This window comes from Diabrotica undecimpunctata, chromosome 3 (assembly GCF_040954645.1).
Source record: "Diabrotica undecimpunctata isolate CICGRU chromosome 3, icDiaUnde3, whole genome shotgun sequence".
NCBI classification, from domain to species: Eukaryota; Metazoa; Arthropoda; class Insecta; order Coleoptera; family Chrysomelidae; genus Diabrotica; species Diabrotica undecimpunctata.
The window spans coordinates 113,907,668-113,924,083 of record NC_092805.1 but is presented as its reverse complement, the minus strand read 5'-3'; the positions used below and the strand labels follow the sequence as shown (position 1 = coordinate 113,924,083).

Genomic DNA, 16,416 nt, shown 5'->3' with positions numbered 1-16,416 from the left:
AATTCTGAAACCTCATCTCATACCCTACCTTCCAATCCCCTAACATCCAATTTTTCACCAGAATAACGAAGGCCACACATTGTAAGAATCACCATGGACTTCTTTTTTAGCATTACTCTAACATCTACTGTTAAGACTAAACCTACTGATTTGATTAATATAATTTATTACCCACCTTTGCTAAATATTCCGGTTTTGGGGGAGCTCCCTTTAAATCCAGATGAATCAAACTAAAACAAACAAATATTCCCATAAAAAAATTAAATTTAATTTTACTAATATACAAGCCCTAACAACTATGTGTGTCCACGATGATTAAATTTGGAAAACAAAGAAATGGTGCCGATTTACAAAAAAGAAGATTTAAGGAGTTAGTTTCATTTATATACAATGGAAGTATTCACTTTCCTAATTGTGTGGAATAAAAAGTTAGTACTCCTTACAAACAGTTATCAGTACTATAATTACATTTTGAACATAGCCAGTAATCAGGGGCGACCCGTCGGTGTAGTCAAGATAAGCGGCGCCTAACCTCTTCAAATGTACAATAATAAATTACTTATTTAAAAATTGTGATTTCTAAATTTTGACATAATACCTATTTAAAATAAAAAAGCTATTTTTATATTCTCTCCGAAGTTTTAGTTCATTCTCTCCGAAGTGAGTAGTTTCGCTCCTCGTAGTAGATAGAGATAGAGGCGCTTAAAATGTTCGCCTTAGAAGAGAATAAAACGTTTATATGTCTGTCTTACGCTTACGCAGGAGCAACCCGAGCAACACGGCTAGTCAGTGAATATCTTTCTCCACAGAATATTTTAAACGATATTATAATCTGCAGTTTGATTGAAACGCCTTTTTCAAAGCGCCAAAATCAAGAAAGATTTAAAATTATTGTAGTCGGCCGGCCTTTGCCAAATTTACAAATTTTATCCACAGATACGAAGGATAACCGACCATTTTTGAGATCGTTTAAAACAATATGGTATGAAAACCATAAATGGTTATGCTTTAATCGTACTTAGTTATTTTAGAAATTCATTCTTTGTTGGCTTGTCTACTGCTTTCAAATTTGAAATAAAATGTTTGGGTGAGTCAGGGATATTCAGATTTGAAAAATTTATCAGCTAGTGTAAAAAAAACATGAATCTTCGAAAGAATATTTAAACAATTTCTTAGGTTTCAATAGGTTAGAAAAAATATGCAAACTATTGACAGTGCTTTAGCTGGACATATTACTTTATCTAATAAGTTATATAATGAAGCTAGAAGAAATACAATTTTATTATCATATTTAATTAATGTTACGATTATTTTAGCAAAACGAGAACTTGTATTTAGTGGTCGGGATGAGAGCCATAATTCTTTAAATATGGGAAATTTTAAAGAAATTTTTGTTTGTCAAAAACAATACAAAACGATTTAATAGATTGTCTTGCTGTCTAACAATCCGTTTTGTTAACATAAATTAGCGAGAATAGATCTACATACGCTATATATAGTTTAATTACAAACGTTCCTGAGCCATATAATTACAAAAGTAAATTGATTGCTCAATGTTGGCGCAAGTGTAATGACCGGCTCTTTAAATGGATTGCAATAAAAAATTAAAGTAGATTAACCATGCTTTTTTACACATTGTGGCGCCCATAGCTTAAATTTAGTTTTGTAGGACGGCTCAAAATTTATTAGAAATTGTAGATATTTTTTGCAATTGTTACATCAATTCCTGGTTTTTTTAATCCTTCAGCTAAAAGAACATTTATTCTAAATCGAAGTATACCAACAAATTGTGAAACTAGATGGACTTCAAAGTCGAAAATTGTAACCGTTGTTAATTCAAAATGGAATGAGCCGAATCTATAAATGGTGCTCGAGGATTATTTACAAAATTTTAAAAATTTTGAGTTTGCTTTTCTTCTTTGCCTTTATAAAGAAATGTTTAATATAACTGACATATAGCTTTGGGAAGAATAAGACAACTTCGTAATGATCAGGCTTTTAATAATTTATTTTCTGTGGTTGAAACGAGGGTAAGGTCCATTCGCTTAGCTCGCATATTTTGACAGATTCATAGTCAGAAACCTACAACACAAAAATGCCTACCTCTCAGTATTAATAGCTCAAATATACTTACCATGACAGACTTCTTCCATTGAAAAAAGAAGAATTATTCTAAACAGTGGAAGTGTATACTTAACCCATAAAATTTTCCCTGTATATTTCAAATATAATATTTGAGTTGTTACAATTTAACATATTGTAGTATATATTATTTGTATTATTCGCGTTGCTTATTTTAGTTAATATAGTTTTATTGTTCTATAATTTTTGTTTAATTCTTTGTGATATTTAGTTAATTAGTTCTAGTTTGAATTTTATTATCATGGATAGCCAAAAGTTTTCTACTTTTTCTATTAGCTAATGCGTTGGTGTTTTTCTTAAGTAAATATGATAAATGTTCTTTAAAAGTTAATATTTTTAGATGAGTAAGGATGCTGTTAAATTACAAGGTAATTAAAATGCACAAAAATTTATTCAACATACCTACCATCTTTTTTTAAATTATTTACCGAATGAAACCCTGTTTAGGTAAGTTGATCATTAAAATATATTTATCGAATTATGTAAATGTTACGAATGTTCTTAATAACAAACATTTCAGTTAACATCCAGTTCATTTTGACATAGTGTCAAAAATCAAATTTGCTTAGAAATTTATAGCATGTATAAAGTAAGTTCTCTTATATATAAAAAAATATATTTTATAAAATAGTTAGGCCATCAGAGTGGAAGAGTGGAGCCATATCAGCTTTTAGTTTGTAGGCTGGGTGGCATTGCGGCTCTGCAATTGTGGTTTTGCTTAGCCCGTCGTTCGCCAGACGTAATTGGCTGAAGAGTGTGCGACTTGAGTTATCCAAACCTCTCGTTGAGCGACCTTCAGTTTTATTTGCGTTTGGGTGAACGTCGTCTTTCATCCTTACCACATAAAATCCTCCTAGTACAAACCTCCTAGTTGGTAGAGCTGGGAATCCATATTCGTTGGATCAGAAATACTAGCACTTTTTAGAGCAAGTACTCTGATTCGGCGAATAGTGACTGCTAATTGTACAGGGTGTATCCGATTGGTAGTGTGCGCCATATTCGAGCTTTGGCCGGTCCCTTTGGGATCCTTGAGTCAGCGCACCAGTGCAGTTACTAACCAGTCAGGTTTTTCGAACTCCTTTATAGCTGCACACCCTTCCAGTTTCCTGGAAGCCTTAGTTTTTAGAGTAACGTAGATCCCAAATTATCTAAGTGGTGAGTAAGTTATTGTTTCCTACTCATCCAATTACTCTACAAACCATCGAACGAGATGGTCATCTGCGTCTGTGGTACCAACTTCGCCACGCAGGCCGATATGGATACTCACATACGGAGGCTACGCTGCCGAGGACCCAGACCAGATGACGATAACATATGCGGCATTTGTGAGCGCGCATTCAAGTCCTGGACTGGAGTGCGTCAACACATCCTGATGCGTACAACGGGGAGCTTGAGCGGAAGTACGAGAATCCCGGTAGGCTGGTGAGATTCACCCACGAGGATCTCATCCGGATGGGGCAAGAGAAATTCCGGTACGAGGGCCGGTTCATTCTGAAGTATTTGATGGAAATTTTTCTCGGAACACCGAGACTTTCGCCAACTATGCCTCTTCGGAAGGAGAACCCTCGCCGGTGAGAGCACCAGCTCAGGGTGAATCAGACACCCTCTCGACCCCGGGCTCAACAACGCAGGTCAGCACGGCGACACCCCACTGTCCGCTGATGTGCAGAACCCGGAAGTTGATGAGCCTGTTCCGTAGAGAGACCGTGAGACGATTGCCTCTTACATGAACGATTATTTCAACACCAAGAACGGATGATCGGAAGTAGAAAAACAGCTATATAGGTATACTCAATTTACGAATGCTGAGCGACATCGTGAGGGCGTCAGGTCTATTTTAAATGAGTATATCACCGCAGAGTTTGTCACTGCGAGTGCCGGGATGCGAAAACAGCAGCCAAAACAACTCCAGAATTCGAAAGCTTCTAACGCCCCGGCTATCGAAAATAGACGACATCAAAGGGCTCAACGATACCGTTTGACCCAAACATAATACCATACCGACAGATCCGCTCTGGCTCGGATAATCATAGATGACAAGCCTCTCTTTGGTAACGATGTACACCCTGACATCAGAGCTGTTGAACGGGAATATCGGACGATCTTTTCATCAAGATCGCCTACAGATGACGAACCAATTTCAGATCAGAAGGAACCGCTACTGATTAGACATGCTGTAACAGAAGCGGAAATCCTCGAGGCCTTACAAACCATGAAATCTCAAGCAGCCGGTCCTGATTTCATTAAGATCCGAGAGCTGCGTAAGGTACCTGTTCAGAAATTGGTTCTAGTCTAATACCATGCTCCAGTTTGGTGTTACTCCTGAGGTATTGTAGGATTGCAGGACCACTTTGATACCTAAGGGTGGCGATCCACTGGAGGTAGGTAATTGGCGTCCGATTAGCATATCATCAGTAATGATTAGGGTGTTGCATCGTCTGCTAGGGAAGAGGCTTGCGGTGCTAGATTTCCACGAGCTTGAGAGAGGCTTTCGGCAAGTAGATGGCGTTCTATTGAACAACCTGACAATTGTCGTACGAGAGTCGCTGCCGGGACCAAGTACACATCGAACATCAAGATGAATAGAGGCGTCAAACAGGGAGATCCCTTGTCGCCCTACCTCTTCAATATGGTGGTCGATGAGCTGATATGCAAGCTTGAGGAAGACAAGCCTGGCCTTCCAATTGCAGATGGCAGGAAGATCTCAGTGCTCGGTTACGCTGATGATCTAATCCTGCTATCCGGCCAAGGATGGTACCAAACAGCTCCGGACAGCCGTTGAATTCTTCGAGAAGAGGGGGATGTCGATAAACGCTGGTAAGAGTGCAGCTATTACGGTTAACGTCAACCGTGATAATAAGCACTTTTACTGCGTGACGCGTTCTCTCTTTTCTGTCGGCAACGACAGGATTCGGCAGCTGTAACCGAGTGAGCTGGTTGGATACCTAAGCCGAAGGTATAATGCTCTAGGACAGACCAGGGTAGCCTTCAACGAGCTGCAGACAGCTCGATCGTATACATCGAGCGGGGCTTAAACCAGCACAAAAGCTGCTGGTTCTAAAAACATACTTGCTACTGAATTATATCGACAAGTTGCAGAGTCCAACCATCAGTATGAAAACGTTGAAGGGCTTTGACAGGTTCATGCGTATAGCCGTTCGGAAGTTTCTATCCCTCAATCGTACGTGCGCAGATGCTTACATCCACGCTCCCACAAAAGAGGGTGGCCTGGGCGTCATGGCCATGGCCATGGCCATGCACGTCCCGGCTATCATAAGAAGGAGACTGACAAGATTAACCAGCTCAGCTACTGATACGAAGTGATTAACCCTCAGTTTACCATACATGTCACGTCTCTGGGAGAAAATCCTTAAATGGACAAGATCATCTTCGGGCAATTCAGCATCGATCGCACGTGAATTGAGCTAGAAACTTGAGGACGGCTATAGCGGAAACGGACTTCGCCAGGGTTCTTCACATTCCGAAAGCTCAGCCTGGATAAGCAATCCACCGCCCTACTGGTCGGGGAGAGATTGTATCAAGGCAATCCAACTGCGAGGAAATCTACCAACGAGAGGCATCCCTTCAAATCCACCACATGAACGGAGGTGCCGAAAGGGATGTGAACGTAACGAGAGCCTTAGTCACGTTTTGCAAAAGTGCCCCGCAGCACTTGGCACCGCATCAAGAGACAAGATCAGCTCGTTACGTATCTACGAAAAGCAGTGGAAAAGAAAGGGTGGATTTGCGAGGTTGAGCCGCGAATTAGCTGGGTGGGTCCTGAACCCCTAAGTACAATAAAACGGCGCTGTACACTGAGCCTCGATTCCCTCAGACCATGCTAACCCGATATCCAGGGAAAACCATTCGCATGACACTTTTAATCTTTGTACCTTTTTAAGGTTCGACGTCCGCAACTTTATCACTAAGGTTATTCAGGGTAGCATCCACATTCATAGTCATTTTATGAGGTCCTAACATAAATGACTTATGAGAATTTTTCTTAGAGTATTTATACCGGCTTCTTTCCTATCGTGTGGTCTAGGTTAGGGTTTTACCTATTTTGACTACGTAGATGTTTGTGTTATCTTTTATGTTATGTGAATGTCCCATTTTACTTATACTATTTTACTATTTTAAACTTTTTATATACATTTATTATTTTATAACTTTCATATAGTTATACTTTTTTTTTCGCGCCAAAAGTAGGCAACTAATATAATATTTTGGTAACGTTTAGCTTGAGTTTCTTAAGAATATTTTCAATAGACGTTTAATATTTTCCAGTTAATTTATTTTTTTTAAGTGATGATAATAATGCTGAATAAGCAATATTTCAAATGATATATAATCACAAAATGTACTCAATATTGTGGTATACCTATAATCCACATATTAAAGAATGTTAGATAAAAAAGGTTAAATCTCTGGTCATCCAAAACTAGTTTGTGATAGGAATAATAGAATATTACTATAAGTTTGCAGAAAAAGTTCACTACTAAATTCACTAGACAGTTCAAACTGGGATTAGCGAACCGACTCGTACGATGTGGACCGGACTACAAAGTATAAAGCTTTATATTTTGAAATTATAGATAATATTATTATTCAACTAATAGTTCAGTTTAGAGATTTAAAAGATTTACACTTTTAGCCTTGCAAATTCTTCACAACTTCCAAATTTTTCAAAAAGTTTTCCACATAATTTAAATAGTTTAATAACAAAATATTCTGGATTATTTTGATAAACAAAAATTAATTAATGAACCAAGTGTCATTTACGAAGATGAATAATTTTATACTTTAAATGTTTGTAGAATGAATTAATTGAAATATTTTCTGAAGCATAAAAATTATTTGCTTGCTACTATACCCGCCACTTCAATTTCTGTTGAAAGTAATTTTTCTTGTTTAAAAAGAATTAAAAACTATGAAACGCTATGTTATGTCACAAAATCAACTGACAGCTTTGTCTTTACTTTCAATTAAGAAGGATTTTCTTTCCATTTTGTCTAAACATTAACAATTTTATTACATAATCATAAATAAGTTTAATAATATTTATATATATTTAATAATAATATTTATCAGAATTTTATATCAGAACTATTTTTGATAAGGCATTTTAATTTGTAGTAATAAAACATAAAGATACAAATATATATATATATATATATATATATATATATATATATATATATATATATATATATATATATAAATATATATATATATAAACAAAAAATTGTACTTCGGTATCCCCAAAAAATATGTGTCTTCAGCTTTCCACTTTTCAGATCGACCGGCATCCTAATCTTTTCTAGGCATATGCCTCTATATTCTTTGGTATCATTGTTTTTAAAATATTTTTTCATAGCACATTCTGTGGAATTCAGAACCCACTGCATAGCCTATATGGGATATTTAAATAAATTATGATCTTGATTTATTTAACACATTAAAGGGATTAAAAAGATCTCTCACTAATTTATTTAAGGGCTACTTTTATCAAGTATTATTATTTTTGAAGTTTTTGCTGTTAATGGGATAAAAATAAACATAAAGGCCCTAAGTACAACTGGGAATTTCTGGGAAAATTCATGATGAGTGATATTCATGTTTACTGTATGGAAAAAGAAATGTAAAAATACAACAATTTTATAGGCATTGGCTGTTGGCAACTGGAAAATCTATATAAATTTCTGAAACATGTTATTATTAACAAAGAATATAGTATTCTTTGTTATTAAGCTTTAAAGTTAACCAAAAATATTGTTGTAATTTACGGATCGGTTAACGGAAATAAAAACTTATTAAATACAAATAGAGTCACAATTAAACCTCTTGTTCATGTTCTACAATCTTGTACTAGGCTAGGATGATAAAATTTGGGTTTTTATAAGAAATTACTTTTTAAATTTTAAAATTTCAAATAATTTAAAAGAAAATTTTCACTTACATATTCTTCTCCATAATTAAATCTATCAATTCTTCAGTTACCATACACTTTTGAGCTTAATCTATTTGTACATTTTTTGTAATTTCTGATACAGTTTATAATACGCGGCTTTTAGAAAAATCTGTATACAAATTCATAATAAATTGGAATAAAAATGATAGGTTATGTTTTGATTGAATAAATTATCCCTAATGTATGCAATTTACTTTACAGGATTACTGAAATCTTCCTTCATAAAATAAACTTTTTTAATATTAGTTTATTAATCTAAAAATGTATATGGGTAAGCTGTCATTTAATAAATTTACAGTAAAGAACATTGTTGTCTATTATTATATATTTTATTTTCCGTCTATAACTATCATCATTGTTTAAAAAAGAATCTTTTTCTTATTCATGATGTCTTTCATTTGTAGTGAATAGTTATGGTTGTTGTTAATTACATTTTTTTGATGGCTTTAAATGTTGACTTTTTTGTAAATTTTGTTGGGATTAGTTTATTGGATTTTCAGAAGAATGTGGACCTAACATTATTATGTTTAGAATTTGTTGTAATAGTTGTGTTGGGTTTGCTAAATGCGATGCTACCGTTTTCCACTACCAGTTTGTCCTTTATTTCCATCTCTTCTTAAGAGATTGAACTTCCGCTACTTTCAGAAGACAGTTCAGCTTACTATTTGTTTTTTTCCTACTATTTCTATCTTTGTATAAGGGTTCATATGAGGGCGGGTTCATATACCTTAGTCCTTTCTCTAATATCAAATGATTACTGCATTTAAACTATTTTATCGGTACATATTTTACAATTAAATTTATTTGTTTTCAGAATCATGGATTAGTGTTTGATTTGTACATTTTTCAATTAATTTTTCTTCATTCATTACTTTATTTTCCACCATCTTACCCTTATTACCTATCACCAGCGCTTTACACATCCAGCCACATTTTTAGATATGTTTGCTTTTGTGATTTATTAAGTAAATGTATGTTTATATATGAAAGATATTATTCTCCAACATTCAAAGTAAAAAATTATGTGGTAGAATAAACAAAAATGAGACATGTCAATTTAACAGATGATTATCAGAAAAATAATATCTTGATTTGCCCCCACAGCAAAACCCAAGTGATACCAAGTGATAATTTAAGAAATAATAGGAAACAAATTAGAACAAGACAAAAACAAGAAAAAAGTCATACTAAAATCGAGATGATATTGTATAATATGGGTTTAGAAAAGGGAAGATTTTCATGTTTGTATGTAAATAAAACAATAAAAATAAACATTTTAATTAAACTTTATGTAGTTATTCTATAAAAATATTTTTTTATATATAAATAAAAATTATTCATATTCCTCTTTTACCTTTTTCTTCTTCTTTCTCTTTGGCGGGCTAAAATCTACAAGTTCCTCTTTGATTTTCCTTTCCTTCGTCTTTTTAGGACTTTCCGAATTTTCTTCTTGTTCATTAGAAATATCGAGAATAGGATCTGGTTTTTCTTTTTAAATTTTTGATTTCCTTGATGGAGGTATAAAGTCATCAGGATTAAAAATGTTACTTATTGACATGTCATTGAATATTTCACTGTTGTCTGTTTCAACTTGCTTTTTCTCTTTTTTTATTGTTTTCTTTGGGGAAATGGAGCTAACATTTGGACTAAATTGGGTGGATGTGATATCTGGCAACATGGTACTATTGATAAGTAATCTTCTGTCTTCTCTTGCTTTTTTATTCTTCTTGGACTTCAATATATTATTAATAGCATCACTGATCTTCTTTTACACATCATCATTAAGCTGTATCTTGTCCTCAAAGTTGGAACCGAATAGGGGATGGCGATTTTTGAATGAATTTGGTGGTGGTACTGAAGATTTTTCTATTGTTGGTATATTTGGACCTCTGTTAGGTTTAATGTATTTCTCCATCACTAAATTTTCTTTTAAACTCGATCATATGGGTTTTTGTGCTTAAAACAAAGGTGGGATCAGGTATTTTTGATGTGGCTCGTATAACAAACTTGTGACCCCCTATTGTTACTTTGCTTTTTCCTTCAAAGTCAATGTTGACATTCAAAAGATCATCAGCATCTACACTTTTAGGTATTCTTAACATGTAAATATCACTAGAACTCTTTAACTTAAGTTTTGTTTTAATAGGACTCATTTTTATACTGGGATATCCTTTAGGAGTTCTTGTGGTGATTTTGTCTAAAAAAAAAAACAAATTTAGTATGTTAGTATATTCATGCTGAAATAACTATTTTTGTAGTCAATAATTATAAAACAAATCCTTTATTCTAAAACCTAATTTGTAACTAGCATTTTAAGCCCTTTTCAACAAATATTTACTTTTAATGGAGATACTTGGAGATTTTGAAGAATGTTGACTTTCTTCTCAATTTTTTCCATCACTAAAATGAAAATATAATATAAATAAAGCAACTTTGTACAGTTTTATAAAAACTGTTATGGATGTACTGATAATGAAAATACTAAATTTGAAAGAGAATTGTACATTTAACATTTTGAATGTTGTATCAGACATTGGAGGATGTTGATACTCAATACCCTTAAAACAGCATTTGGAACTTACACTGAGACATCTGCTGACATAATTGGAACCTTTTACCATTATGTATGCATTAATTTTAGAGATTGGTGTGGAAAAAACTTAATATTTTCAATTTCTATGCAGAGTTTTCTCTTCCCAATAATAAATATTTTAGGCGAGCAGTTTACCCCTGAAAAGATGCTTAGAGAAGGAATATACTGACTAAATTTTTTTGGATTTCTATTTTTTTAATTTTTCGAAGTGGGCCGGAAATTTTTATTAACAAATAACAATATTATAACAAAAGAACAATTTCCTGAATCGCTTTGAGTAAAATTTTTGTGTATCTCATCGAAATACATACTTTTTCTTTCTTGATAATTTTTAGAAAAATGCTTCCTTGAGCTATTTGCAATTTTTTTAATGAATTACAATTCTACAAAAATCTTTAAACATTTACATACAAGTAACGACTATTTTGACAATGATAAATGGTTTCTATCTTGCTAAAAACATAGTTTTAAATTTAAACAAAGATTTCTACGCACCACACAACTGTATATGCTTAGCGATAGATTGCTTGAAATGCATATTCAAAATATTTGGTTCCGTGTTTTCAGCAGGATAGAATACATTTATCCTTGTAAAAATATTCTTACTTGTACTTAAAGGTTTAAAGATTATGAAGCTTTTTATAGAATTGCAATTCATTTAGTATTTTTTTAGAAAAAATCCCAAAAATCACTTCAAAAATTGCAAAGAGTTATCATTTTTTGAAAAATTACCAAGACAGAAAAAGCATATTTCGATGAGATCCGCCTAAAACAATTTTACTTAAAGCGATTCGGGAAATTGTTTTTTTTTGTTATAAGTTATTTGTTCATAACAATTTCTGGTCGACTTAAAAAAATACATTTGAACTTGAAAAACAATATAAAATCGAATAAAAAATGTTTGCTGCCGTGAAAATTTAGTCGGTTTATACTCTGCGACTGTTTTTAGCACGTCCGCAAAATTTAGCTCTAATATCCCGTTGTACACGACGTTCCACAGTATCGGTTCCAACACCGATCCCTGAGGAACTCCCGACGGTGTGTTCAACCATTTTTTACGGTTACATTTATTTTTCTCTTTTATAGATGCTCACACATGTTTGTTAGATATGACTTTCATTCTTTCGATTATTATGTCCTAATTTGCTAATTAAAGCATTTTTAATATAAAGCGTTACTATAATTACCCATTCTCGTTTGTTGTTTTTAACTTGTTCTGTTATCCATTTTATTGAATCAACTACTGATTTTAATTTTTGGAATCCGGATTGTTATTTCGATATTTGTGTACATTCATCCAACGTCTTTTGTAATCTGTTTTTTATTAGTACAGTAAGGTCTCTTTTTATGCGGATTATTTTTATGATATTTTAAAGTTGTGCGGTTTGTATTTCATCCAAAAATTTCTATTATTAACTATTATAAAAATTAAATGTTTACTTTTCACATCCAGATGTCAGTAAAGCGAGCGTTTGCAATTCGGGGAGTCCCTTCTTAGATGATGTCCCTATTATATCATAGCGAGTATCGTATAGAAAGGTATAACCTGTTATTGTGTTGAAATAATTTTTCTCTTAGCGGTGCTTCGTTTTATAATAAGTTGTTTAAAATTTTGCTGATTCCAAGTTACAGTCTAATAAGCAGTACAGTTTTTGGATTGAAACGCTTTAAGTGAGTGTCGTAAAGTTTTATTTTTCATTAGAACAGGTTTTTGCTTTCTCAATATCGTAAGTCTATTTTTTTTTAAGATTTTATTTGGCATAATGGAGAAAAAAAAACAAACATCAAAGTCGATAAATTTCGTTGGAAATGAAAATTGCAGTTATAGATCGCTTAGGAAAAGGATCTACGGCAATTGGAAAACTATTTAATTTAGGCGAATCAACTGTAAGAGCATTTAAGAAGAATGAAGTTGCTATAAGAAAATCTATAATTTCTGGTACGAAATTAAGCGCCAAATTTTCATCTTATTCAAGGGATGTATTATTAGAAAGAAAGAAAGAGCCATCGCAATTCAAAGAAGAATTCTTGAAGTCCTATGGTTATTTAATCCAGGAAAAAGCTCTTCAGTTTATGAGTTAATGAAACAGCCAGAGCCACCTGTAAAGAGTAAAGAATTTTCAGCTAGCAAATAATGCCTAACCGGGTTTATAAAAAGAAATGCACGCCATAATATCAAGATTACAGGAGAAAGTGCTACAGCAGATGAAGCAGCAGCAAAAATATTTCCACAGGAGCTAGCAAAAATTATTGAAGATGGGGAATATTGTGCCGATCAAGTATTTAACGCTGATGAAACGGGACTGTAATGGAAAAAAATTCCTAACCGTACTTACATCGCAAACGATGAAAAAACTGCAAGAGGACATAAAGTAAGTAAAGATCAAGTAACATTATAACTTTGTAGCAATGCATCAGGAGATCGGATATTGAAACCGCTATTAATAAATAAATCCCTAGACCACGTGCTTTAAAAGGCAAAGATTTGAAACAACTGCCAGTGCATTGGATGGCTAACAAAAGCTATTTTTACAAAAATTTTCAATACTTAGCTTCGTGCCAGAAGTAGAAGCAGGTCATCCACACTTGGAACATTCAAACTTTCAAATAGTATTTCTTCCGCCGAATACAACAAGCCTTATTCCATTAGATCAAGGCATACTTGCATTTAATAAATATTATATAAAAGCAACTTACATATCCATCGTGAGTAAACTAGAAAATGAGCCCTTAACAGTAAAAGACGTGTGGAAGCAATTTTCTATTTTTGATTGTTTGATTCATGTTGCATCTGCTTGTGCTCAAATAAGACCAAGAACTTTAAATATGCCTGTTGAAAAAAGGTTTGACCATCATGTGTAACAAGCAATGAAACCATTCAAACATTGACACTATCAGATGAAATAATTAATTTAGCACATGAAATTGGCAGAGATGGTTTTAATACCTTCAGCCACGATAATATAGTTGACTTGCTTGTGGATGATGCATTAAATGACTATGCCCATGATATAATTGATCAAACTTTAGATGACGTTGTGAGTCTAGAAGATGATAATGATGAGGAAGAAAAACCAACCCCGCTCACAAAGACTCAACAGCAGTGCTTGCTTTTTTCATTGTTTTTTTTTTGCGGCTTTGACTCATGGGGCGAATCAATATAAAGTCGATGGTAAATGGGGGGTATGAAATCTAGCAGCTGTTGTAAGTTTTCCCATTTTTGATACTTATGTTTTAATTTTGCTTGATCTCCAAAGTAACATTATTCACCGGTCGTCCAACATTCTTATTGCATTTTTCAGATTCAAAAAATGGGAAGTCGTCGTCTAAAGTATTTTTAAAATTGGTATGTTTGTTTTTTATTATATTTAAACCATTTAATGTCTCTCCATTTGATCACATGATTTTCGCTATCCTTTTTTGGATCTGTAATGAAATTGTTCAAATTTGAAAGGGACACAAAATCTGTCATTTTATGAACAACAAATTTTTTTGAACACTTTTTTATTAAGTTGCACCAGTGATCAGGTCTGAGGATTTTTATTTTTCAGTTTTTCTATTAGAGCGAAACTCCGATCACACTCCATATAGGAGTGACCAGGTTCAAAAAATGTGTGGTCAATATTTCCAATATGTGTAGTGCGAACTATGCTCATGAATAATTTGCTTATATTTTTGTTTTTATTTTGACCGCCGCATGAGTCACTGTAAGCAATCATATTTACTATATTAGTAGGCAAATTTTTCATGAACTAAAAAAAATTATTATATTAAGTAACAATAATAATAAAAGAGAAACTTAGTCACTTACATGTCACAAGCAGGATCCTACTTCTTGTGATCCTCTAGAGGCCAGAGATTCATACCAAACATACATATTTGATACCCCATTAACAAGATCAAATATACAAAAATTGTACGTCCACAACTGCCGTAAATAGTAGACTTTGTTTGTAGTTAGTAGCGGTGTTGGAAGTGTCTTCTGAAGATCGAAGCATATGGCTATTGTGTTTTTTCCAGTTTTGCTTTGTTTTACATCTTTATCTTTACTGCTTGTGGCCTTTTTTGCTTGCCGTTGATGAATTTCTAGCTCTGTCTCGTACTTCTTTTTTTCGTCTTCAGTTGATGATGAGATTAAGTTTACCAATCGATCGCATTTATTACAAGTGTCTGAATGAGGATGGTGAAATTTTAAATTAAGTTCAGTATTGAAAATATGGCGGTAATATGATTCCTTAACTGGAGGTCCATCGTTATCAGTGCAATTATTATCTTTGTAGAGACAATACATTTTACGAATGTTTAAATCGGGCGAAAGGTATTTCGTATTTGGATTTTGATTATAAGAGTAATGACTTCTATAACGTGGAAATGATCTGATATGTTCTATCACTCTTCTTCTTGCGTTATCTGATACTTTGTTGGTTGGGACATTTTTTCCTCTTTTATCAGGGTCTTTGTCAACTTTTTTACACAAAATCTTAAAGCGACTATAGCTGATATCAAAAGTTTTTAGGAAAAACTCTCTGCATACACGGCGGTCAAGAAGATTAATTTCTGTACTGTAATTATTTTTGCTATTAGCCAGTTTTTTTTAGGTTCAGTTTTTCTGATGTATGAAGCTAAAAAAGCTGTTTGCAGGTCATAAGTTGGTAAACTGTACAACTAAGAGAAGAGTCGTTGTCGTTCATCCTCGTTAAATATTCCACATTGGTACCTACACGTATGCACATACTCCTGGACACATTTCTTTCTCTTCATTTTTCCTCTACTTTCATATTCTTGGCCAGCGAGCCTCTTATTTGTGATTTTATTCCTCTTCCATTCCTGTACGTTACGCTTCCTTTTTCGGGTAGTTTTAGGAGTTACTGAAAAGAAGAAATATGTTAACCCCTTAAGTTGAACTTAACTTCGAAATTTCTAAAAGTACATAAATGTAATAGGTACTAAATTTACCGCTATCTACAAGTTTAATATTTACATAATAAATTAATTTTTGTTGGGGATGTTACGCTTAAATTGAAAGTAACAAGCCAAAACATACACTTTTACTATTAAAATATTATACTCACCATGTGTGCTTGTAGTTGCTTCCTCGGCAGATATTATGGAATTATTGCTTTCGTTATCTTTTTCATATTCACTCGGAATGAAATCATTCTCCATCTGAAGCATATGGATCACTATCTGACTCTAAAAATAATAATATATAACCTTAAAATTATTGAACTAATAAATTCTTATTTTATCTTTTTTCCAAAAACCATTATAACTTACCTGACTCAAAAAACATGATCCAAATATTATAATGACAAAATATATAATTTCTGCACACAATATAATCACTTAAAACACTGCTATTAATCTACTAAAGAAGTACAACCTACAATTCATAAACAAAAATTTAAACCGTTGAGTAAAACCCAAACAACAAAAGTAATAAAAAAATATTTATTTCCAGTCGCTTGTTTGGAAGTAAAACAGCCTAGGTGCTCTAAGGCGATTTCTGCTCTTACTGGTTGGTGAATTTCATTTTGGTTGTTTTTTCTATTCATCAAAAGTCGTTTTCGTGAAAATTGAACTTAGGCGGTTTTACTTCTAACCCCTTCAATTACATTGTCAGAAAAGGAAGAGCCACACAGAACGAAAATGAAGTTTGTAAAAATCCATCGCCTTTACCGCAAATATCTATTGCAGAGACAGTTTCTTC

At 33.3% G+C, this 16,416-nt stretch overlaps 1 protein-coding gene across 2 annotated transcripts in view; it reads right to left on the bottom strand.

Moving 5' to 3' along the window:
• LOC140437252 (hexosaminidase D-like) overlaps window positions 1-8,267 on the bottom strand; it is a 61,953-nt gene extending 53,686 nt beyond the window's left edge. For both annotated transcript variants that reach the window (XM_072526663.1, XM_072526664.1), the window contains exons 1-2: window positions 8,102-8,267; window positions 176-230 (exon numbers count right to left, since the gene is read on the bottom strand). In XM_072526663.1, the coding sequence (XP_072382764.1) occupies window positions 176-230; window positions 8,102-8,145 (99 nt within the window). In that variant the 5' untranslated portion in view covers window positions 8,146-8,267. The remainder of the gene's footprint in view (window positions 1-175; window positions 231-8,101) is intronic.
• Window positions 8,268-16,416: the final 8,149 nt, after the last annotated feature.